Source organism: Haematobia irritans, chromosome 1, assembly GCF_050003625.1.
Source record: "Haematobia irritans isolate KBUSLIRL chromosome 1, ASM5000362v1, whole genome shotgun sequence".
Classification (NCBI taxonomy): Eukaryota; Metazoa; Arthropoda; class Insecta; order Diptera; family Muscidae; genus Haematobia; species Haematobia irritans.
In genome coordinates, this window is record NC_134397.1 from 60,347,149 (window position 1) to 60,372,630 (window position 25,482).

The 25,482-nt window shown below is 37.8% G+C and overlaps 2 protein-coding genes across 8 annotated transcripts in view; one reads left to right on the forward strand and one right to left on the reverse strand.

The window, feature by feature from the left end:
• Positions 1-1,819, forward strand: part of EndoU (Endoribonuclease U-specific) — an 18,740-nt gene extending 16,921 nt beyond the window's left edge. The window contains exons 3-5 of the mRNA XM_075290544.1: positions 199-410; positions 1,215-1,447; positions 1,513-1,819. Of these exons, the coding sequence (XP_075146659.1) occupies positions 199-410; positions 1,215-1,447; positions 1,513-1,755 (688 nt within the window). The 3' untranslated portion in view covers positions 1,756-1,819. The remainder of the gene's footprint in view (positions 1-198; positions 411-1,214; positions 1,448-1,512) is intronic.
• Positions 1,782-25,482, reverse strand: part of LOC142221044 (uncharacterized) — a 27,221-nt gene continuing 3,520 nt past the window's right edge. Inside the window, exons 2-6 of one of the 7 annotated variants that reach the window (XM_075290543.1) lie at positions 21,863-23,278; positions 21,699-21,783; positions 20,928-21,045; positions 12,820-13,105; positions 1,782-3,126 (exon numbers count right to left, since the gene is read on the reverse strand). In XM_075290543.1, coding sequence (XP_075146658.1) covers positions 1,900-3,126; positions 12,820-13,105; positions 20,928-21,045; positions 21,699-21,783; positions 21,863-23,278 — 3,132 coding nt within the window. In that variant the 3' untranslated portion in view covers positions 1,782-1,899. Of the gene's footprint in view, positions 3,127-12,563; positions 12,689-12,819; positions 13,106-13,345; positions 14,934-20,927; positions 21,046-21,698; positions 21,784-21,862; positions 23,279-25,482 lie in introns of those variants that run through there. The other 6 variants (XM_075290540.1, XR_012717942.1, XR_012717943.1 and 3 more) reach the window with 6 other exon arrangements.

Below are 25,482 nucleotides of genomic sequence, written 5' to 3' on the forward strand. Positions count from 1 at the left end.
ATAAACTTGGGCTCAAATTCAAAATGTTTGTATCAGGGAAATGCTTCGTCTATGCCAAAATATCATTCGTAGTTTAAGGACATGAAATCTTTTTGTTTACGACAGTGAACCCTGTATAATTTTGTTTAACAAAATTCCAATTTCTTTACAAAATTCCAACAAATTTTAATTCATTTTATTTAATTTCATTATTTGTAGTTTGCTACAGGTTAATGAAGAATTACTGGCTTCGGGCAGTGAAGAAACTCGTACTATTGTTTTAATGAGACGTTTATTTGATAATTATGAACTGGATACACATATGGTGGAACATGTAACAGCAGAGGAAGAACAAGAGGAGGATGATTTCTTGAAGGCCATATTGGCAACCCCTGTTATGCAAAAAACAATGCAATTTTTAGAATTTAAAGGTAAGTGGTAGATCACAATCCAAATTAACACGGGCTGTACTAGCGTGACCATATAGTCACACACATTAGACCGGTACTAAATCTTCTCGTGTTGATCGCTGATAGACATACCAATGACATTTCAAAATTCGAAAAAAAATTACAGCAAAATTCGGGTTAAGTGTGTATCATGAATTCCTAATTTCCCACAAATCGGAAAAAAATTGCTGCACCGATGAGAACAATTTTTAGAACACCGTTAAAAGTGCACCAGTGATGCCAAACTTCAATTACTTTTATTGCAAAAAAATTAGGGAGCCACCGTGGTGCAATGGTTATCATGCCCGCCTTGCATACACAAGGTCGTGGGTTCGATTCCTGCTTCGACCGAACACCAATAATTTTTCAGCGGTGAATTATCCCACCTCAGTAATGCTGGTGACATTTCTGAGGGTTTCAAAGCTTCTCTAAGTGGTTTCACTGCAATGTGGAACGCCGTTCGGACTCGGCTATAAAAAGGAGGTCCCTTGTCATTGAGCTTAACATGGAATCGGGCAGCACTCAGTGATAAGAAAGAAGTTCACCAATGTGGTATCACAATGGACTGAATAGTCTAAGTGAGCCTGATACATCGGGCTGTCACCTAACCTAACCTAACCTAACATTGGAAAAAAATTACTTTGTTTTGATTCAGTATCTTCTTGTTTCAATTTATTTCTCCTGCTCAATGAAATAATCCCAATTTATCTGAAAAGTTGCTTAGCCAAATATTTAAACCCAGTATGGAAAAATTTAACCTATTCAATTCTTGTGTTTTTCTTTCAGGAGTTGCAACCAACAACAAGGACTCACAATTACGCCTCCTCAAGGATATGTGGTTTAGCCAGTACTCTCGGGGGCAAGGACGTATTGGGAGCTCAGGATTTGAGCATGTCTTCCTGGCGGAGATACGAGAAGGTAATATACTCGGTCTACACAACTGGATATATTTTCATGAACAAGAGAAACTTGGCCATTTGGACTATAAAGGTCACATGGATAAATTGAATTTGGAAAAGGTATTGAGAAATTATTTAATTTGGAATATCAGAGTATCATCACAAAGTTTTATTTGCATTTCCAGGATGGTCACTATTTGATGTCATTGCGTTTTAGCTTTCACAATATTCACAAACCTTTCAATACCCTATTTGTGGGTACATCTCCAGAATTGGAAATGAGCCTATACACCATGTGTTTCCTATTGAGTGTGGGTCAACCTTGTGCGGTACAATTGGGACATGTGAAATTCAGTATTATAACACATGCCTGGGATTGGCATGGTAAGAAAATGGTGGCCACAGCCTATCCATCTTTGGAGAGTTGAAATGTTTATGAAAAATATTAGGCATGTTTTTTTTACAATAAATTAATTTTATTAATTTTTTAAATAGTTTTTTTTTTTTATTTAATTTTGTAGACTTCAACTCGATTACAAAATAATTTACACAGATTTCTCATTGTCACTCTATCATGTTCCATTCCGCTCCGATCCATAGACATTGAGATTTTCGGTGAGTGCTTCTATCCTTCTTGTGGTAGTGGGTGTCGGTGTTATGGTTCCCATTTCCGATATTGAGTCAAATTGCAACTCCCCCATCGAGGGAGCGTGCAATGGGTCAATTTCAAGCTCTTCAACTTCTGTGTCCGAATCCGAAAAGGAACGTATCAAACTGGGACTACTTATGCTAAACTCCAAATCGAAGGGATCTATGCAGTCAAAGGTTAGATTTGTAGTCAAATCCAATTCTGGATCCCGACTACTTTTTGGTTGCTGGCGCGGAAGACTGTTGTGGCAAAGAGGATTTTCCGCCGGCGAGGCCTCCAGTTGTAGCTGTTGGCCCCACAGAGCCACTGCCCGTTCGCGGTTGTGTGCGGCTTTCTGTTGAGCCACCTCCTCCAGCAGGGGTACCTGTTGGAGCTGATGTTGCAGGAGCAACTGGTGCGGCTGAGGATGTTGGCTGTGATGATGATGCTTGTTTTTCTTGCGATGTGGCACTGGCTGGGACTGTTGTTGTGTCAATCTGTCCCTGGCCACTGGTGTCGTACTGATATGCAGAGGTATCATAGTCTGTGGCATTGTAGTCATAGGCTGAGGCATCATAACCTGATCCGGCTGCGTCATATTGGCTCTGATCGTATTGGGATTGATCGTAGTTTTGGTCATAGGCACTGGCATCATATTGTGACTGGTCATATCCCTCATAGCCCGTATAGTCGTTTGCTCCGTATTCGCCCGTGGAGGCCAGGTTTGCGTTTTGTGGCTGCTGCTGCTGGGAGGCAGTGGTGTAATCTGCTGCGTTCGAATTTGTATTGCCAGCATTTGGCTCTCTTGACTGTTGTTGTTGTTGCTGTTTCTTTTCTCCTTCGCCAATGTTGTCCTTGAGATTTTCGTCATCGTTGTCAACGCTGTTGATTGCTGACTTGTAGTCATAACCTCCTGTTGTTGTTGTTGGATCATATTTGGACTTGTAGTCGGTATCATATGCTGATGTTGTTGGATTTGCCCCTGAGATATTGGTGCTGCTGGTGTTGTCGATATCTCCGGTTGAAGTTTTACCCAATATGGAATCGTAGCTATAGGGATTTGTGGTGTTGCCACTTCCACCACTGTTGTTGGTGTTGTAGGCATCTGTTGCGAGGGATGGCTGTGTGATGTCGGTTGTGCCAAATGTGGACGGCTTGTAGTCGAGAGAGGCTATAATGATAAAAGAAATTAGAGTTTAAAGCAAGTAGGGCTGATGTTGTAGTAGAGCAAGGAGGAAGAAGCGCCAAAAGAGATACTTCTTAAGAGACACTTTTGAGATACATGAGGAATACTAATTGAAAAATGAGGTTTTTATAACCTTCACCATAGGTTGGTGGGGGAGGGGGGGGGTATATTAACTTTGTCATTCCGTTTGTAACACATCGAAATATTGCTCTAAGACCCCATAAAGTATATATATTCAGGGTCGTGGTGAAATTCTGAGTTGATCTGAGCATGTCCGTCCGTCCGTCCGTCCAAGCTATCGACATGAAACTTGGCACAAGTAGTTGTTATTGATGTAGGTCGGTTGGTATTGCAAATGGGCCATATCGGTCCACTTTTACGTATAGCCCCCATATAAACGGACCCCCAAATTTGGCTTGCGGGGACTGTAAGAGAAGCAAATTTCATCCGATCCGGCTGAAATTTGGTACATGGTGTCAGCATATGATCTCTAACAACCATGCAAAAATTGGTCCACATCGGTCCATAAATATATATAGCCCCCATATAAACCGATCCCCCGATTTGACTTGCGGGGGCTATAAGAGAAGCAAATTTCATCCGATCGGGCTGAAATTTGGTACATTGTGTCAGCATATGATTTTTAACAACCATGCAAAAATTGGTCCATAATTATATATAGCCCCCATATAAACCGATACCCCGAGATGTCTTGCGGAGCCTCTAAGAGAAGCAAATTTCCTCCGCTCCGGCTAAAATTGGGTACATGGTGAAGGTATATGGTCTCTAACAACTATGCAAAAATCGGTCCACATCGGACAATAATTATATATAGCCCCCATATAAACCGACCCCCCGATTTGGCTTGCGGAGCCTCTAAGAGAAGCAAATTTCATCCGATCCGGCTGAAATTTGGTACATGGTGTTAGTATATGGTCTTTACTGACCATGCAAAAAAAGGTCCACATCGGTCCAGAATTATATATAGCCCCCATATAAACTGATCACCAGATTTAACCTCCGGATCCCCTTGGAAGAGCAAAATTCATCCGATTCGGTTGAAATTTGGTACGTAGTGTTAATATATGGCCTCAAACACCCATACAAAAATTGGTCGAAATCGGTCCATAATTATATATAGCCTCCATATAAGCCGATCCCCAGATTTGACCTCTGGTGCCTTTTGGAGAAGCAAAATTCAGTTGAAATTTGGTACTTTGTGCTAGTATATGACTGTTAACAATTCACCAATTGTGGTATCACAATAGTACAAGTGATTCTAAAATGACGGGTTTCCACTAGTGGAAATCTAAAGGCAATACTCAGCTATCAGATAAGGTCAGAGTAGGGAAAAAGTTTAGATAGGCTGGCAGATAGGTAAGTAACATTGACCTAAGGTTGAGGTGCAATTGATAAAACATACTCAGACTACTCTGTCACTGAAATGTCCAATTAATCATCAGATCTTCTCGTCGCAAATCCACTCTTTGGCAGAACATTACAAAAATCGATTCGCTAGTAGTGAAGCCCAATACAAAAACGATTTAAGTCGTTTTTCAAAAATATATAAAAAAGTGAATTTTTTGTCTTCGAAAGATTACAGTAAATGGTTTTCTACTTTTGGAGTTTTTTGACAAAAGGCCGATTTTTGTATCCGTAGTGTATGGCTGATCAGCCCAGACCGAGAGATCCTATTCTGACTGCCGGACAAAAATTCCAATTGATAACAGAATTTCTGAAATGACATGTCATGCGGTGCGATCATAAATCCTACCAGAATTCTGAAAAACGATTTATGAATTCTCAAAATATGCCACGGTATGCATGTAGAATGGTATAATGACCAGATATGTTACAAAATTTGAAGGGTGAGCCTTAGAGAAATAAGTCCATGGCTGTAAATTAGGGCAATAGAAAAAATACAGTGGAAAACATGGAGTGGTGGGCGCATATATGTCCAATATGAGCCACTTAACTGCACCGCTTCGACGAGATAAACATACAACTAGCAAAAGAACCTGAGCAACTCTAAGACACTCTAAATCGCAATCTTAACCAGATTTGATATCTAAATTTACAAAATATGTTATAGTATAAAAGGGATTAATTCCAAAAATGGCACAAAATGTGAACAAGGTTGCACAAAAATGAAAATCGTATGGTATTTTGGCACAACAAGGAAAGTGGCTAAATAGTTTGCTTTCAGCCTCAAAAGAGAAATAATGTAGGGCTCAAAAAATTTTATGGAAAACTACAATACAAATTGTTATGTTTTTATTATCTCCTATAAATGGATCCATGGAGGGCTAACGCGAAGATAGGTTAGGTTAGGTGGCAGGCTCACTTAGACTATTCAGTCCATTGTGATACCACATTGGTGAACTTCTCTCTTATCACTGAGTGCTGCCCGATTCCATGTTAAGCTCAATGACAAGGGACCTCCTTTTTACAGCCGAGTGCGAACGGCGTTCCACATTGCAGTGAAACCACTTAGAGAAGCTTTGAAACCCTTAGAAATGTCATCAGCATTACTGAGGTGGGATAATCCACCGCTGAAAAACTTTTTGGTTTTCGGTCGAAGCAGGAATCGAACCCACGACCTTGTGTATGCAAGGCGGGCATGCTAACCATTGCACTACGGTGGCTCCCGTGGCTCCCGCGAAGATAAAACGGCTCTTGGTCAGAGTTCAAGGCTTTGTTCATGGGCAAAGTCAAAGTTGGAGGCCTTCAGTCGGGGTTTAAGACTTTCTCCTATGGGCAGAATCTAAAGTGGGCTAACGCCATTCCAATATGACATAAGTGGCTGGAAAGGGTCAAAAGTGGGCTAACGCCTTTATAAATTGGCTTATATGGTACAATTTTTATAAGGCTGAGTGAATACAACACACAAGATACTGCAAAAAAAATTCATATTTTTCCGTACTCACTAAGACATAAAGGGTGATACGGTCAAAATTTGGTCAATATAAACTTGACGTATTTCTTTCAATTTTGCATTTAAAAAACCTGAACACCCCTCATTTTGAAGGTGTGTGTGTAGAATGTTGCTCCTATTTTGATTTTGGAAATCACTCTTCAGTTGTCAAAATGCCGTCCAAGCAAGAAGAGCAGCGTATCAAAATTTTGCTCGCGCCTCGCGAAAATCCGAGCTACTCGCACGCAAAGCTGGCAAAATCGTTAAAAGTTGCCAAATCAACCGTTACAAATGTAATTAAAGTGTTTGGGGAACGTTTGTCGACAGCCAGGAAGTCTGGATCGGAGGGAAATCGAAAACCGGAAGCCTCTGAGACGACAAAGAGAGTTGCCGGTATTTTCAAGCGAAACCCTAACGTCTCTCTCCGAGATGCCGCAAATAAGCTGGGTGTATCGTCTACGACCGTGCAAGAAGGTAGTGACTCCAAATCGCGATGATAAACAAAATACGACGGCCAAAGCGCGATCCCGGAAGCTGTACACGACGATGCTGACGAAGTTTGACTGCGTGGTAATGGACGACGAAACCTACGTCAAAGCCGACTACAAGCAGCTTACGGGACAGGAGCTTTATACGGCAAAAGGAAAGGGAAAGGTAGCAGGTATTTTCAAGCACATAAAACTGTCAAAGTTCGCAAAGAAATATCTGGTTTAGCAAGCCATCTGTACCTGTGGCTTGGAAAGCAGCATTTTCATAGCTTCCGGGACTGTAAACTAAGAAATTTACGTGAAAGAGTGTTTGAATAAACGTCTGCTGCCTTTCCTGAAGAAACACGGTTGTTCCGTACTGTTTTGGCCGGATTTAGCATCTTGCCATTACGGTAAAAAGGCCATGAAGTGGCACGCCGCCAACAACGTGCAGGTGGTTCCCAAGGACAAGAACCCTCCCAACTGAGAAATACTGGGCAATTGTCAAGCGGAACCTAAAGAAGACCAAAAAACTGCTAAGGACGAGCAGCAGTTCAAGGCAAACTGGCTTTCAAGAGTGAGGCCCGGCAATTCGGATTTGGAAAAGCGAAAGCCTAATTGAACTTGAAAAAGAAATTTAATTTGATTTTTTAAATAAACGATTTCCTCGATTTACACGCGTTTTCCCTTGACCAAAATTTGACCGTATCACCCTTTAATACATTTTCCACCTGTTTTGGGTCAATTATCACCCAGTGGCTTAAGCCAAAGCTTAAACAAGTGAGTAAAGTAGAAAGTCGGGCGGGGCCGATATAGTCGGCCCTAAACAACCCCTAGTGAATTAGTAAACATTGTTTGTGGGGTATCAATGGTATAGGTTTGGGGAAAAACCGCATTTCCATATTTAAGAATGGGGAATGGGAGTTTAATCACAATCTGAACAGAAATGTCTGATTTTAGGGGCTATAGTTGATTCTTAACCTAAAGAGTTAGTTTGCCACTAATATTGAGTCCATTATTGAAAAAGAGGAAATCGCTCAATTAATGTGGGTAATAAATCCAAATTTCTGAAAATAGGGCAAAAGATTTATGTAATAGCTACATGTAAGTCTAAATACGATCAGCTCATACATGTACATTTGAAATTTGAGCAACGGTTAATAAATAAGAGTATTATGGCCAAATTTGAGAAAATTGATCGATACATATATATGGGAGCTATATCTAAATCTGAACCGATTTGAATGATATTTTCCAGATTTGTTTGATACCACCGAAGGTTACTTTGTGCTAAATTAGAGCAAGATCGGGTATTATATAAGGCTATTATGTTCAGAAATAATGTTATAAGGGATAAATTTTTGATATATGGGAGCTATATCTAAATCTGAACCGATTTGGATTATATTTTGCAGGTTTTGTTGATATTGCAGGAGATTACGTTGTGCTAAATTTGAGTAAGATCGGTTAATAAATGACACCACCATGGTAAAAAAAAAAAAGTTTTTAAGGGACAAATTTTTCAAAATCGGTCGCCACATATATATGGGAGCTATATCTAAATCTGAACCGATTTGGATGATATTTTGCACATAGATTCAGTCTTTTAGAAGATTAGAGTAAGCCAAGTTTGAGTATGGGTAAATAAGGAGTTTATGGCCAAATTTGTGAAAATCGGGCGATATATCGGAGCTATAGCTAAATCTGAACCGATTTCGATGATTTCTTGCATATATAGTAAGTGCTACAGAAAAGTAGATTTGGCCAACTTGAAGTCAGATCGGTTGATAAATAGCCGATTTATGGGCAAATTTGGGAAAATCGGGTGATAAACGCAATCTGACCCCATTTATCGAAATCGGACGATACATATATATGGGAGTTATATCTAAATTTGATCCGATTTTTCCAAATTCAATAGCGGTCGTCTCTGTAACAAAAAAACCGCAACATACCAAATTTCATCAAAATTGGTTAATAATTGCGACCGGAATGCTGTGTTCATGGACGGACGGACACCAAGCGCTAGATCGACTCAGGAGGCGATTCTGAGTCGATCGGTATATATTTATGGGGTCTAAAATCAATATTTCTGGTAGTTATTATACCCTGACTATGTGATTTAGGGTATAAAAAGAGCCATAGCATTATATATCCTTGGTATCGATTTTCATTTTTAGGCTCGATTTTCATACTATATTTTCATTATTGTATTCATTTGAATCGTCGCCCCAGTTTTGGGCCCTGTTTCATTTGAGTTTTGGGTCACATTTTTCTGGGGCCCATTTTTTTTTATTTATACATCACACTGTACATCTCGACAATTATCGGTCCATCCTTCACGCCACCATCGGTGGTTGTAAACATTTAGTGACTTCTGCAGCCCAGAGAATGAAGCCGAACCATTTTTGTCCGCGGCGGCTTAACGGCTAAGCCTATATAAATTTATCCACTCGGCGGCGGACAATCATCCATTATAACATAAATTTAAATTGCGACCGGAATGCTGTGTTCATGGACGGACGGACGGACACCAAGCGCTAGATCGACTCAGGACGCGATTCTGAGTCGATCGGTATATATTTATGGGGTCTAAAAATCAATATTTCTGGTAGTTATTATACCCTGACTATGTGGTTTAGGGTATAAAAAGAGCCATAGCATTATATATCCTTGGTATCGATTTTCATTTTTAGGCTCGATTTTCATACTATATTTTCATTATTGTATTCATTTGAATCGTCGCCCCAGTTTCGGGCCCTGTTTCATTTGAGTTTTGGGTCACATTTTTCTGGGGCCCATTTTCATATAGGAGTTTTTTTTTATTTATACATCACACTGTACATCTCGACAATTATCGGCCCATCCTTCACGCCACCATTGGTGATTGTACAAATTTAGTGACTTCTGCAGCCCAGAGAATGAAGCCGACCCATTTTTGTCGTCGGCGGCTTAACGGCTAAGACTATATAAATTTATCCACTCGGCGGCGGATAATTTTTACATTATAAAATCAATTTGAAGTTATTCGAATGGTCATGAGATTAGTTGTACAATCAATGGCACAATCAAATTTACATTTCATTAAAATTGTCTGAGCTAAATTTTTGCGAAACTATTTATAGCAGCTTGAAATTGATTGATTGTGGGTGGAAGATTCAAAATTTTGACAATTAATAATATATTTTTCTGATTTAAATCGATATGTTTGATTAACAGCCTATTTCTGAATGCCGATCGAGCTCTATCGATCGACTGGAATGAAAACAAACAGCTGAATTTATAACCAAAAATCAGCTGGTTTTATGCATTTCGGCCGAACGATAGAGCTCGTTCGACATACAGAAACAGGCTGTAATTGGCGGTGAAATTTGTGTCGAGATGAGTCGACATATTCGGCGGCGTAGTCGGCTGGCAAACAATGGTTGGCGGGGCGACTCGACCCATTTTTATCGGCGGTGGCAGAAACTAAATATTTGCCTCTGGCAGCGGCGGCTTGACGGCTAAGCCGATATAGATATGTCTCTTCGGCGGCGGCGACTGAAATCAGCGGCGCGACTCGACCCATTTTTATCGGCGGTGGCAGAAACTAAATATTTGCCTCTGGCGACGGCGGCTTGACGGCTAAGCCGATATAGATATGTCTCTTCGGCGGCGAACAATTATCCATTATAAAATCAATTTGAAGTTATTCGAATGGTAATGAGATTAGTTGTACAACCAATCTTACAATCAAATTTCCATTGCATTCCAATTTTCTGAGCTAAATTTTTGCAAAATTATTATGGCAACTTGAAATTGATTGATTGTGGGTGAAAGCTTCAAATTTTCGGAAAAAACACGAAAATTTTAAAACATTTTTCTGATTTAAACCGATATTTTTGATAAATTCGCGACTAAATTTGAGTGGAGATGACTCGACATATTCGGCGGTGGCGTCGACTGGCAAAAAATGAAATTCATTGTCTGCTGCGGCCGTTAAAAAATACATTCATTCAGATTGCACGATTAATTGGACAAAAAATCCTACAAATAATTCTAAATCACATGGCTGGACAAGAAGGTTAAATCATAGGCCCATATGATTACAATTTTTTTATTTCGACAAAATTTTAAGATGTCAAAATCATATGTTTATGGTGATATGTTTATGGTGCATAGCAAATGCATCTCAAACAAACTCGCGCATTCATAGCTGGAGAATTGTTCAAAGATGACTTGAGTATCTTGATAACATATTCCAGACCCAAAATACCACGCACATCAGTTCTTAAACTGCATCATAAACTGTTTTTGTTAAAAGATGGCAAAGATCCATTTGACTGACTTCAATTCTTAACTTTGGTGGGTATTATAGTCTTATTTGTCTCATATCGGCTCGGATGAATTATCCACTTCAAAATCACTCATAGGTGACGCAATTAAATTTGAACCTTTATTTTTCTCTGGATTTTAATTATTTTTTCAGGACAATTGAGAGAATAAATAATTGCCACTTTTACCAATGCCATACGATTCTTTTATCAGCTGATTTTGACTTCTTAAAATTGTAAACAACATATTGAAATTTGTTGTTTTTATTATCGTGATTCAACCTCCTTATTCAGCCATTCTAAATCAGATAATGAAGGAACCGATTAAGTTATCTGGGGGCTAATCACGGCATTCGATATCGAGAAGTTTTGATCGAAATCTAAGTTTTTCGGATCACGGGAGTCGATATCGAGTTTTTTTGATCGACAATTTTTTCGATTGGTAAATTGCAATCGTAAAACATTTTTCACTTGTTTTTTACATTGTTTTCGCCATATAGGAATAGTAAATATATTAGTTTTAGTTCGAATTGTTGCTAGTTTGTAGTAAATTTACATATAATGAACATATTTTTAATATTTAGGACCAATGCAACTCCAATAAAAGTTAAACAAAAATTGGTCATAGTCGAGTTCGCAGCGAGCATTCTAGCTTGGCAAAGAACCATATATAAAGCGCACATGCTAGATCGATATCCAAGAGATTGTGATCGACCAAATACCGTACCATTCCGTGACAACATAACGCTTCTGGACCACCTTGTAAGAATAAATAGTGAATTATGAAGGCTTCCACTCGCAAAAAGTTTTAAGACGGCAGACAATTGTAAAGTGATAAAATTGACGTTGACATGCCACCAAAAATTATTTTCCATTTGAACGCCTCCTTCGTCAGCTGAAATCGTCCATTGAGCCTACAAAAGGTGACTTTCTAACAGTGCACACCCTTTCAAACCCATGTACTTACACCAATAACAATGTGCACTTTTATTCCTTATTTGTCGCCGAATTATTTTATATTCATCTCATCCTCCAATTAGGAAGGAATTCGGAGGAATGTACAAAGAGATATGGGTCCATAATATATAATGCTATACAATTTACTTTTTACTTTGAAACCTCCAAAAACATGTTTTTTTTCTACATTCTATTTTGTGACGCTAACTTAATTTTGTCATTTCATTTTGCTCTGCTTCGTTTTTTGCTGTTGGCAACGCTTGAGAAATTGCATCAAATTTCGATCGAATACCGTGATCCAAACTTTTAATCGTATCGACAATTTTTTCGATACGATTATGAATTCGATATCGAATGCCGTGATTAGCCCCCTGAATTGAAACCGTCAATTAATCAAAATATATCTCCATATATTAGTTTAACAAAAACGATGGCAACAAAAAATTTATATTTAGGTTGTACAAGTAACCTAATTTGGATGTTTTCAATTTGATTTTTTAAAGGAAAATTCTATGTCAGCATATAGATAGGCATGTTTTCGTAGTTGAAGGCGCCAAGTCGATTCCGACAAAAACGTGCTTTTATTTCTTGGTTCTAAACTAGAGGTGTGCGCGTGACTGAAATTTCACTCACACTCACGCACATTCATGAAGCAAAATGTTTATTCACGCACGATACGTGTGGTAGCCAATATCACTCACGCAAATTATTTTTTTATTTATCTCTCTCAATGCGGAGATATCAAAAAAACAAAAAGAATTCCATTTTTACCTTTGCCTGCTGATGGTAAACTTTCATATGATGTTGGTGTATTGTCAATTTTGCCAATACGATCGTTGTTCATCATGCGATTTGTTAAATATTCTACATTTGATTGTAATGAGGATATTTCCGTTCTTTAATCGTAAGACAGAGAGATAAACAGTTATAGAGGAAGAGAAAGGAGAGGTAGAGAGAGAGAGAGAGAGAGCAAAGAAAGAAAAGAGAGAGAGAAAACTATTAGTTATGACATATACCGTTAACAAACCTTATATTGTCTATGTTGTTCTTCTGGATGAGAGTGTGTCTGCGGTGTTGTATTTGTCAAAATTGTTGTTGTTGTCGTTGTTGAGAGTTTGTTGTGATGAGTATGTGATATGGAATTATGCTCTTCACGATCACTCTTCTCATGATCACTATTCATGGGAGACAAATGAATTGCCTGGCCATTTGCTGTATGCAGCTTATTGCTGAGATCTTTATAACTGAACCAAATGTGTTTCAAACGATCCATTAATTTCGAATTCATTTCACGTAAATTTTGTTTTTCCGTGCTAGAATAAACGAATCGAGAAGAAATTAAAAATCAAAAAAAAAACTTCAAATAAAAAAACAGAAATACTAAAGAAATGAGGAAAATATAAAAACATGGAAAATGTAAAAAAGGAAATAAAAAAAAATATATTTTTTTCTGGGGTATTACAAACTCTTATAATTTCCAAAAACCCGGGTAAAGAGCATAATTCTTGACTTTTTTGCTTAAAAGAATTTTTTCTGATTTTTAAGATATTAACCCATGGTATTATTCAATTTCGCCTTTTTAAAGTTTAGTGGCCTCCGTCTCTGAGGCATTATCCAAATCTAAATATAGATCATTGTCATCGGTAAGGGGTGTGGTGGTGGTTACTGCAGGAACATCTGTACTACTAGCCTCCATCTCTTGTGGATCCGGTTGTATATCGTTGTGCACTTTTCCAACTACCAATTCCAAATCTTTACTACGATGGGCCTTTGGAACCAAACGTACATTAACATCAACTTTAAAAGGTTTTTTCTGTTTCCCCTCGTCTTTTCTATATCCGCCGGAGGTTTCCTCGGTATTAGTTCCCTTTTCTTCTTCTTTTTTCTCCGAAGGCAATAAATCCTTGAGGCATTCTTTATTATCACAACATGCCCGAATTACATGCTGGGTTTGACAACAAGTGGTCAAGTGTAGATCATGATCTGCTGTTGAAGTTCTAATACCATCTTGGTCAGATTCTAATGTCACTTGTCCACTGTGATCACTAGTCTGACAATTGTGGCAGGCCTTAATGGTTTGCTTCAAAACTAGATGCTGTTGCAACCAAGTCAACGGCTCTGTTTTGTTAGCATTTTGCGATAGAGTGAGATCATCACTGCTAACGTAGTTATTTGCTCTGGTGGTGAATTCGCCACGATCGTGGGAATGACTCGAATGCGAACGATGGCGATGATGATGATTATGATGATGATTGTGACACTTGCGCCTGGGTGTATGCTTTGATAAATTGTGCCATAGATCATCGCTTGCCGAAGTACTATTCACTGTGGTTGTTGTCTCTACTCTCTGTGTTGTGAGTGGGGAAGTGTGGTGATGGTAGTGGTGGTTATGGTGGCGGTGTTTGTGTTGAATATCATTATCTAAATTTGTGTCTCCGCTATGGGAACATTTGAACGAAGGTTCATGGTGCATGTCTAGAGTGATATCATGCCTAAAATTGTGTTGCTGTTGTTGTTGTTGTTGATGTTCATGGTAGGCTGGTTTAAGGGGTTGGGGTAAAAGTGTTTTGGTATTGTGTGGTGAAGTGTTACGATAGATTTTCGAATATGCCGTTGCCGTTATGGGATTGCCATATTTTTTGAAATCTCTTGCCAATGGATTTCTATATTTACACGCTTCACAATCTTCTCGGCGATTGCAACGTTCTCCATAGCGATTTTGTTGACAATGGCATTTGCTCTTCTGGCCATTGGTGATCGGTGCCATTTGTATGGGTATGGTGGAGGGTGTTAATTTTGGCAATGGTGGCATTTTGGCCCAATCCAAATCTAAACGCTCTATACTACGCGAAATATTTTGCCATATATTCTCATCATCAAAGCGAGAAGTGTACACGTTTTCGTTTTCTTTCTTTTCCGCCACTTGCAAAGGCTCCTCCTCTCGGCGGGGTGTTAAAGTCTCTTCCGCTTTCTTCACCTTCGCTATAGAATCCGGGGTCATTCTCATCGTTTCTGGTTGACGGTTTGATGTCTGCACTGAATCTTCTTGTTGCCCAGTTTCTTCGTTTGAGCGATCGCTTTGGTGGGGCGGTGTATCTGATCGCTGGTTCATCACGGAAATCTTTACAGTCGGCATCGTTTCTATCGAAAAGGAGTTTTTCGATTTGATTTTTGGCAGCACGAAAAAATTTATATAGACATCAAGTTAACCATCTTGGAAGTTTTGCGTTTCAATGCGTTTTTAGAATTTTTTTGTTTTGTGTGGTTTAGAGTGTGTGAGTTTATTTTTTTTTAGCAAATGAATGATTTTGATGAATGCAAAAACAAAAAAAAAAAAAACTTAAGACAACACAAAACTTAATGTAACAATTTGGTGAAATTCAAAAATTCGCACAAATCTGATGAGTACGATGACGATGACGATGAGAGGAGAGAGAGCGAGCGTATGTTTTGATTGTTTGATTTGGTTTGGTTTTGGTATTGGTATTTGATGAAATTTGTGTTTTTTTTTTTAACTTTAAAAGGAAAATATTTATTTGAATGGCTTCTTTCGTTTTACTCTTATTCACTATTTACACATAGTGGAAATTATTTCTCCTCAATATTACTAAGGATGTTGGTAGACCGAGACAGTCCTTCTATAACCCAAATACTATAACACTATACGGTGTAAGATGCTACTCTAATGCGTCTTACAGACTATAAGTTTTTCCGGACGGAATGTCTGTGTTTGTAAAGAATCTTACAGTGTGTCCAATCCATACGACAATTCGTTGATGATCGGTAAATGTGTTATCGATGGTAAGTAAGGAGGGAGCTCAATAGACTTGGAAATAGCCAATAGACTTAAAATAATGGATGATAGACACAAAAAAATGAAGAACGCGCAGTTAAAGTAGATTAAAATTTGTTACGAGAAGTAAGTATAAGCCCCCTAAGAACCGTGCAAAATAGGTTCATATCGGTCCATAATTATATATGACCCCCATATAAACTGACCCCAAAAGATTTGACTTCTGATCACGGTTGGCACTCGATCCAAAAATAATCTACCAAAGGTTGAACAAAATTTTATCAAACAAAAAAAAAACTACCAAATATAAAAATCTTATTTTGCTACTTTTTGATTTCTATAGAAAATGTTGTCAATTTTTTTTTCTAGAGAAAATGTCACAATTTTATTTCTGTGGAAAATGATTTTTAGGTTTGCAAAATATACCGAAACATCAACAATTCTACCATTTCGGTTGAAGTTTGATCCTCTAATTACCATACGACGGTTGGTAGACAATCTACCAAACAAGGAAGATTTTTTATGAAAATAAAATGTTACTAAACTTTTCTATAAAAATGAAATTTTGCAGAAATTTTCTATAGAAAAAAAAACATGTTTATAGAAAAAAAATTGCAAAAATTTTCTATAACAAGTATATACGGCCGTATTCGGCCAGGTCGAATCTTATGTACCCTCCACCATGGATTGCATAGAACTTATACTAAATACTGTCTTCCTCAATCGAATTACTTGGGTTGCGGTAACACTTGCAGATGGCAAGGTATCTTAAAACTTCTTGAACCGTCTTCTCAATTGTAAGTTAGTCCATACGGGGTATATATTAAACAAAACAAGTAAGGAAAGTCTAAAGTCGGGCGGGGCCGACTATATTATACCCTGCACCACTTTGTAGATCTAAATTTTCGATACCATAACACATCCGTCAAATGTGTTGGGACTATATATAAAGGTTTGTCCCAAATACATACATTTAAATATCACTCGATTTGGACAGAATTTGATAGACTTTTACAAAATCGATAGACTCAAAATTTAAGTTGGCTAATGCACTAGGGTGAAACACAATGATAGTAAAAAAAAATATGGGAAACATTTAAATCTGAAGCAATTTTAAGGAAACTTCGCAAAAGTTTTTAGATTAGATTGGATGTATGTTTATTGATATATATTATTTACAATTTGGTTAACCACTATATGTACAATTCAAAGAGTTTAAGGCTTTTTTATACTTTTTCTACTTAAACATAGCACTGGAATTAATGAATTAACTTAATGAGATTAATATTTTAATTGAAGGGAAAAATTTACAAAAAAAAGTTTATTTATGATTTATCGCTCGATATATATGTATTAGAAGTTTAGGAAAATTAGAGTCATTTTTACACCTTTTCGACTAAGCAGTGGCGATTTAACAAGGAAAATGTTGGTATTTTGACCATATTTGTCGAAATCAGAAAAACATATATATGGGAGCTATATCTAAATCTGAACCGATTTCAATCAAATTTGGCACACATGACTATATTACTAATTGTACTCCTAGTGCAAAATTTCAACCAAATTGGGCCAAAACTCTGGCTTCTGGGGCCATATAAGTCCATTTCGGGCGAAAAATATATATGGAAGCTATATCTAAATCTGAACCAATTTCAATCAAATTTGGCACACATGACTATACTACCAATTTTACTCCTTGTGCAAAATTTCAAGCTAATCGGGATAATACTCTGGCTTCTGGGTCCATATAAGTGCATATCGGGCGAAAGATATATATGGGAGCTATATCTAAATCTGAATCGATTTCAACCAAATCTGACACGCATAGCTACAATGCTAAATCTACTCCCTGTGCAAAATTTCAATCAAATTGGACAAAAGCTCTGGCTTTTAGGACCATATTAGTCCATATCGGGCGAAAGATATATATGGGAGCTATATCTAAATCTGAACCGATTTCAATCAAATTTTGCACACTTGACAATACTACTAATTGTACTCCTAGTGCAATATTTCAACCAAATTCGGCAAAAAATCTGGCTTCTGGGGCCATATAAGTCCATATCGGGCGAAAGATATATATGGGAGCTATATCTAAATCTGAACCGATTTCAATCAAATTTTGCACACTTGACTATACTACTAATTGTTATGTTTGTTCAAAATTTCAAGCAAATCGGTATAAAACTCTGGCTGCTGGGTCCGTATTAGTGCATATCGGGCGAAAGATATAGATGGGAGCTATATCAAAATCTGAACCGATTTCTTCCAAAATCAATAGGGTTCTATTCTGACCCAAATTAGGAGCATGTGCCATATTTGAAGGCGATTGGACTTAAATTGTGACCTAGACTTTGATCACAAAAATGTGTTCACAGACAGACGGACGGACGGACGGACAGACGGACATGGTTATATCGACTCAGGGACCCACCCTGAGCTTTATTGCCAAAGACACCATGTGTCTATCTCGTCTCCTTCTGGGTGTTACAAACATAAGCACTAACTTATAATACCCTGTTCCACAGTGTGGCGCAGGGTATAATAAGATTAAGGGACTTGTAAGTTATATGAAAAGATGATGTACAGTGGGAGAAAAGATGATTCAATTTGTAAGAGGAAAATTCCGAAATGTTTTCTCCATAAGGAGTTAGCATAAAGGGCCCAAAATTGAGATATCTCTCCCAGCCAGATCTATACTAAAGGCTGTGGAAAGGTTCATTCGCCCGAACCGAAACATGTACAGTCCAGGCGTGTATAGATTTGTATCTGGCGTTTTCTTTTCAATGGCTCTATTAACCATGTTCCTTAATCTATATCTGTCAATAAAGCTCGAAAAATAATTGTATAATTAGAAATAAAATTTCGCAAAAATTTTCTATGAAAATTAAATTTTGCAAACATTTTCTATAAAAATAAAATTTTACAAAAATAGTCTATAGAAATAAAATTTTGCAAAAATTTTCTAAAGAATTAAATAATTTGCAAAAATTTCTATAGAAATAAATTTTTACAAAAATTTTTTAAAAGAATAAAAAAATTTCTTTAAAAAAATTGCAAAAAATTCTGTAGAAATAAAATTTTGCAAAAATTTTAAAAATTAAATTTTGCAAAATTTTTCTATAGATATAAAATATTGAAAAAATTTTGTTAAAAATTTGCAAAAGTTTCTGTAAAAAAATGTTGCTAATTTTATAGAAATTACTTTGTTTTGTTTTTTGATTTCAGCTTAAAACCATGCATTGACTAAACTACAAGTGTAGTTTAACGAACATAACGGGAGCCACCGTGGTGCAATGGTTAGCGTACCCGCCTTGCATACACAAGGTCGTGGGTTCGATTCCTGCTTCGACCGAACACCAAAAAGTTTTTCAGCGGTGTATTATCCCACCTCTGTAATGCTGGTGACATTTCTGAGGGTTTCAAATCTTCTCTAAGTGGTTTCACTGCAATGTGGAACGCCGTTCGGACTTGGCTATAACATAAAAAAGAGGTCCCTTGTCATTGAGCTTAACATTGAATCGGGCAGCACTCAGTGATAAGAGAGAAGTTCACCAATGTCGTATCACAATGGACTGAATAGTCTAAGTGACGCTGCCACCTAGCCTAACGAACATATCTGGTTTTGGGTTTAGTGAACTGCCTGAATTTATTCTGATAATTGGTTGATAGTGTTGTTGCAAGTAGAGGATGCTGATGAGGAATGTGGTAATTCCGAAACGTGCGTCCATCCAACCACTTGCAGTCTATAGGGCTTTGACCAAATAAATTTCACAAACATTCTTTCCCTCTGTTGGTTAAGCTACACTTGTAGTTTAGTCAATGCATGGTTTTAAGCTGAAATCAAAAACAACAAAATGATTGGAGAATAAACCAACAATAACAAAACAAAACGGATGAAATAAAATTTTGTAAAAATTTCCTATAAAAATAAAATTTTGCAAAAACTTTCCATAAAGATAAAATTTTGCAAAAATTTTCTAAATAAGTAAAACATTTTACTATAGAAATAAAATTTTACAAAAATTTTCTAAAGAAATAAAAAATTTGCTAAAATGTTCTATAGAAAAAAATATTTGCAAAAATTTTCTATAGAAATGAAATTTTGCAACAATTTTCCAGAGAAATAAATTTTTGGCCAAATTTCTATTGAAATAAAATTTTGCAAAAGATTTATGTAAGAATAAAATTTTGACAAAAATTTTACCAAATATTAAAATATTTTTTTTAGTTTCGTATATTTTTGATAAATTTTCCTTAAAATTTTGGTAGATTATTTTTGCCACAAGTGGCAACTGTGCTGTTTGGGCTTCTAACTCAAAAAGGTTTACTTGGATCCATAGATTTTGACCTTACCTTAAGGATTTTGGTATTGATTCCTAGCCAACGATGCGTCTTCCTTTCGCGATATATTATTCACGTAAAAACAAATGCGAGTTTAAAAATACAAATTATAACGGATACTTAAAAAAAATGTTTTCTTAATACCAAAAAAACGAAAATTTAAACTAAAGATGCTAAATCCTCGAAGTAATCCTCAGCCTATATTTGAAGTGTTTTTAACTTAAATCTTAAGATTCTATATTTCAAATAATATAAGGACGATTTCTTTAAATAGAAAATGTTTTTCTTCACTTTAAAGAAAATTTGCCTTAGTTCAAAGTTAGGCTACTTTAACGGAGAGACCAAAATTTACAAAATGTTTGTCCTAAATTTAATGAAAAAAAAAATTGAAGCAATGATTATAAACTTTAGTTCAATTAAAATTTCATTATTAAAAAAAATTGTCCTTAGTATTTTGTAAATTGCCCATCCTAAAATGTAGGTTGCGTAATCTTTAATTCCATGTCAATATTTTTTTTCAGTGTAGGTACAGCAGATTTTATTCGATTTGCATGAAATTAGAAATCTAGAGTTTTTGCACATCCAAATATGGCGTGTTTCGGTCCACGTTTTGTTATAGCACCCATATAGACCGATCTGTCTTGATCGATCCTCCAGCAATTCTATATATATTCAAGTCGTAGCGGGTTACTTGAAAATATGTAGAATTTCAGATGGATTTTATTACAGATCCTCTCCCAAGCAGATCGGTTAAAATGGCAAGCTTCCTCAAGTTTTCAAAGGAGTTTCATAAATTTTCAAAGGGGACAATTATGCTTGATGTATGGTGATGGGTATTTAAGATTGGACTTGGCCGATTTTTCGACCATATATATTTGTTATATTTTCAAACTAACCTCAGAACCGTATACAAATCTATATTTTCTTTTAAAGTCTTCAAAAACAGAACTTAAGATAAATATTTTTTTTTTTTAAATGGAGGATCATATTGCAATTACTTGTGTTTTAATGTTGTATCCTCTAATTTACTGGTTAAAACTTTACATTCGCCGGTTAATTTATCCATGAGTTGCTTTTGACTTTGTATCATTTCTTCAAGTTCATTAACAGTTTCGGCTAAAATTTGCAAGTTTCCATAAAAAAAAGAAAGTGGGAGTAGAAGAAATAGATAACAAAAGGAGAAGTTTGATTTGTTTTTTTCTTAATTTAAGAATTTTTGCAAAACCTCATTTCCATGAGATCAAAAAGACTCATGAAAATGATGTTGTATGGAAAAGCATACTAAAATCTACTGGCATCTCATGGATAAACTATTGATTGCTCGTTTTTAGAAAAAAAAGAGAAGAAAAATTCTCTTTTTGTTTTTAATTTAATCTCTCTTAGGCGAATGTTTTTCTTAGTAAACCGATAATGAAATAAAATGGGAATTTTTGATAAAATTTTCTTTAGGGGAAAAATGACATTTAAACAGGAACACACAAATCAATAGCTTACCCAGAGTCAAGCTGAGACTAGGTTGTTTGAGTGGACTGGGTGCAAAAAAATGTGACTACGATAACTCTGCAGAGGAAGAATTTGGGAATTAGTGATGGGAGAGTGATACAAAAAAAGGACTACTCGACGAATGTGCAAACTACCAGAATTAGAAATAAAGCTTAAACATTAATGAAAAGAAAATCCATTATTCCAAAGTGAAATGTGCTAAAATCTAAGTGTAGCTACAATAAAAAATCTACATGTAAATATAAATTCACCACTTTGTAACTCACCATGCTTTTCTTGCAATTCGGAAATACGTTTATCCAGATCCTTTTTGGTGGGTCTTATTTCATTTTTCATCTCTCCATAGGCCAACTGAAATGAGCAACACAGAGAGAGGTAGAGAGAGAGTTAGAATCTCAAATTCACTACTTGTTGTGTGTTGTCAACTCACCTCTTTCTCCAAACTGGCAATTTCATCGTTTAATCTCAAAACCTCACGCTTCGAATGCAATAGATCTGCATCGGCTCGATCCAAACGCTGACGCAATGAATTAATTTCAGCATTTAAGCGAGCCGCCTCGGTTTTATTCTCTCTCGTCGCACGATCCAATTGCAAACGTAGAGCTGTGATTTCTTGCTCCAACGATTGTTTCTCTGCATTAACTTGGGCCATATCAGCCAGGAATGTAGAACGATTGGCCCTTAATTCCATTTTCAATTCTTCAATTTGAGAATTTCGATTGGCCAGATCACGCTTGAGATCTCCCTCATAGCGTTTCTGGCGCTCCAATTCCAATTGCAATTTGGCCACCTGTTCCCATTGACTACTCAAATCACCTCCCAGCTGATCGACTTGATTATTGTAGCGTCTCTCAGCATTGGATCTTTCATCGGCCAGACGTCTTGCCATTTCCATTTGCATTTCCCTTACACGCTCATGCTGGCGATCCAATTCATCACGCAAGTGGCGAACCTCCATTTCAGCTTGAGATCTTTCCATTTGTACCAGATCGTTGATGTAGCGCTTGGAGCTTTGCGAATACTGCTGGGATTTGGCTTCATCCAAAGCTTTTTGCAAATGCCTTATGGTCTCTTCCAAGGCTGATTTATCTGTCTGCAGTAAATCTATCTGTTTACGATGCACTTCGCAATTGGTGGCTGAATTGGGAACACTGACCAAAGCCAAAGGATCACTGCGAGCCAATTTCTTTTTAAGATCTTCATTTTCGGTTTTCACTCGCTTCAAATCGATTTGAGCCTGCATCAGCTCTGCTTCCAATTCACTTATCCTAGCCTCATACACAATATTAGGGGCTGCTGCATAGCGAGGACTTTTCCCATCTTTTTTGCGTGGAGTAGCCACTTTAGATTTGCCATATAAATCATCCGAATCTGATGAGGGACTTGTGGTAAGCTTTTCAGCCAAACCCTTGCCCATGTTACCCAATTCGGAACGCGCTATATCGGTCAATTGCTCATTTTCATTGATGACATCCTTGACCTTACCCAAAAGATTCGATAACTCATTACGGCAATATTTCGATTCCTTTTCCAGCTGCTCTATGTAATCCTCTTGTTTTTCGATGAAATTGAATATCTCTACTGGAGCTTGAACACTATCGGTGGGAGCTGTGGTAACTGTGGTTAGGGGTTTATTTGTGGCACCGCCACTATAATAATCGATTGTCGATGCTGCATTTGACATGGCAGGCTGGTACAAGGTGGCACTAGCCAAATTTTCTTTCGATGCCGAAAAACTAGAGAGATGCTTTCGATAAGCCGATGCCGAGGGTGTAACACCAATACGACTTTTCTGACTGGGTGATAAATATTTAGATATGTCAGCATAGACTGGTCGATCAATAGCCTGAAAATGGAAGGAAGGAATAAATATTTTAATACCTATAAGACTACCATTCGTGTGGAATAAAAGGAAACGCAAAGTCAAATGAACTGGCGAGAAGAGCTGGGGAACATAGGGAAGTGAACAAAGCCAATGGAGGCAATGCGAGCCGAGTCGGATGAATGGGCACAGGAGACACGTAAAGCAATGTGGGGCAACGGTCGGAAGGGCGACGAAAATACTATGGGGTGATCCAGATAAGAAATAGACTGCAGAACCAATCAAGGAACCGATCAAGGAAAGTAGGACGTGGAAATTATGAACGGATGAATAGGCACGCGAGTAACATAAAGCAATGTGGGGCTATGCAACGGTCGGAGGGGCGACGAAAATACTATGGGGTGGCCCAGATAAGAAATAGACTAGGGAACCAATTAAGGGACCTATCAAGGACAGTAGGACGTGAAAATTCTGACAGGAAGAATAGGCACGCGAGTAACATAAAGCAATGTGGGGCTATGCACGGTCGGAGGGACGACGAAAATACTGTGGGGTGATCCAGATAAGAAATAGACTGGAGAACCAATTAAGGAACCGATCACGGACAGTAGGACGTGGAAATTATGACCGGATGAATATGCACGCTAGTAACATAAAGCAATGTGGGGCTATGCAACGGTCGGAGGGGCGACCGAAATACTATGCGGTGGCCAAGATAAGAAATAGACTAGGAAACCAATTAAGGAACCGATCAAGGACAGTAGGACGTGGGAATTATGACCGGATGAATAGGCACGCGAGGCACATAAAGCAATGTGGAGCTATGCAACGGTCGGAGGGGCGACGAAAATACTATGGGGTGGCCCAGATAAGAAATAGACTGGGGAACCAATTAAGGAACCCATCAAGGACAGTAGGACGTGGGAACTATGACCAGATGAATAGGCACGCGAGACACATAAAGCAATGTGGGGCTATGTGACGGTCGGAGGGGCGACGAAAATACTGTGGGGTGGCCGAGTTAAGAAATAGACTGGGGAACCAATCAAGAAGAGTGCGACGAGGGAATAATGATCGGACACCTAGAATTAAGAGCACATCTGTGCCAAAGGAAGGATCAGTAGATGATGGTGCATTTTGGGCCTAGGAACACTACCTTTGTCACTGCCCTGCCTTTACTAGGCAAAGAGTTAACCATGTCGGTGAAGAGGTGGTTCGGCACCTGGTCCAGCATGGAAACAGAGACTGGAAACAAATCATGAAATTCATTAGGGACACAAAGTTCCAGGAATAAAGTAAGGGTACCACGGCAACAAGATGTTAGAGCTAAAAACAAACCGAATATTGGCGGAGGTGTAGTATGTCCGCCGACATAAGACAGGGTAACCTGAATCCTCTTTTCAACCTAACCTAAACATTCTTGTTTACAAGTTTCAGAATCTATAATCTAACCTACAAATTTGTACCAAATTTACCCCACTCTTGGAATTATCAAACATTTCGACTTCGTAAGATTTATTTTCAGGTCATTTTGCGTAGCTCAGTTTTCTATTCTTTCCAAATGATGATATATTTCATTAATGCACTCTGTAGTATTTCTCATATAGGCACTAGCGTAAATTTAGGCATCATCGACTTAGGGATGGCTATGGCAAAATCGTATAAACGGACCCCCAAATTTGGCTTGCGATTGCTCTAAGAGAAGCAAATTTCATCGGATCCGGCTGAAATTTTGTACATGGTGTTAGTATATGGTCTCTAACAACCATGCAAAAACCACATCGGCCCATAATTGTATATAGCTCCCATATAAACCGATCCCCAGATTTGAACTTCGGAGCCTCTTAGTGTAGCAAAAGTCATCCGATCCGATTGAAATTTGGTCCGTGGTGTTAGTATATGGGCTCTAACAACCATGCAAGAATTGGTCCATATCGGTCCATAATTATATATAGCCCCAATATAAATCGATCCCCAGATTTGTCCTCCGCAGCCTCTTGGAGGAGCAAAATTCATCCGATCCGGTTGAAATTTGGAACGTGGTGTTAGAATGTGGTCTCCAAGAAACACGCAAGAACTGGTCCATATCGGTCCATAATTATATATAGCCCCCATATAAACCGTTCCCCAGATTTGATCTCCGGAGCCTCTTAGAGGAGCAAAATTCATCCGATCCGGTTGAAATTGGCAACTTGGTGTTAGTATAAGGCCGCTAATAACCATGCCAA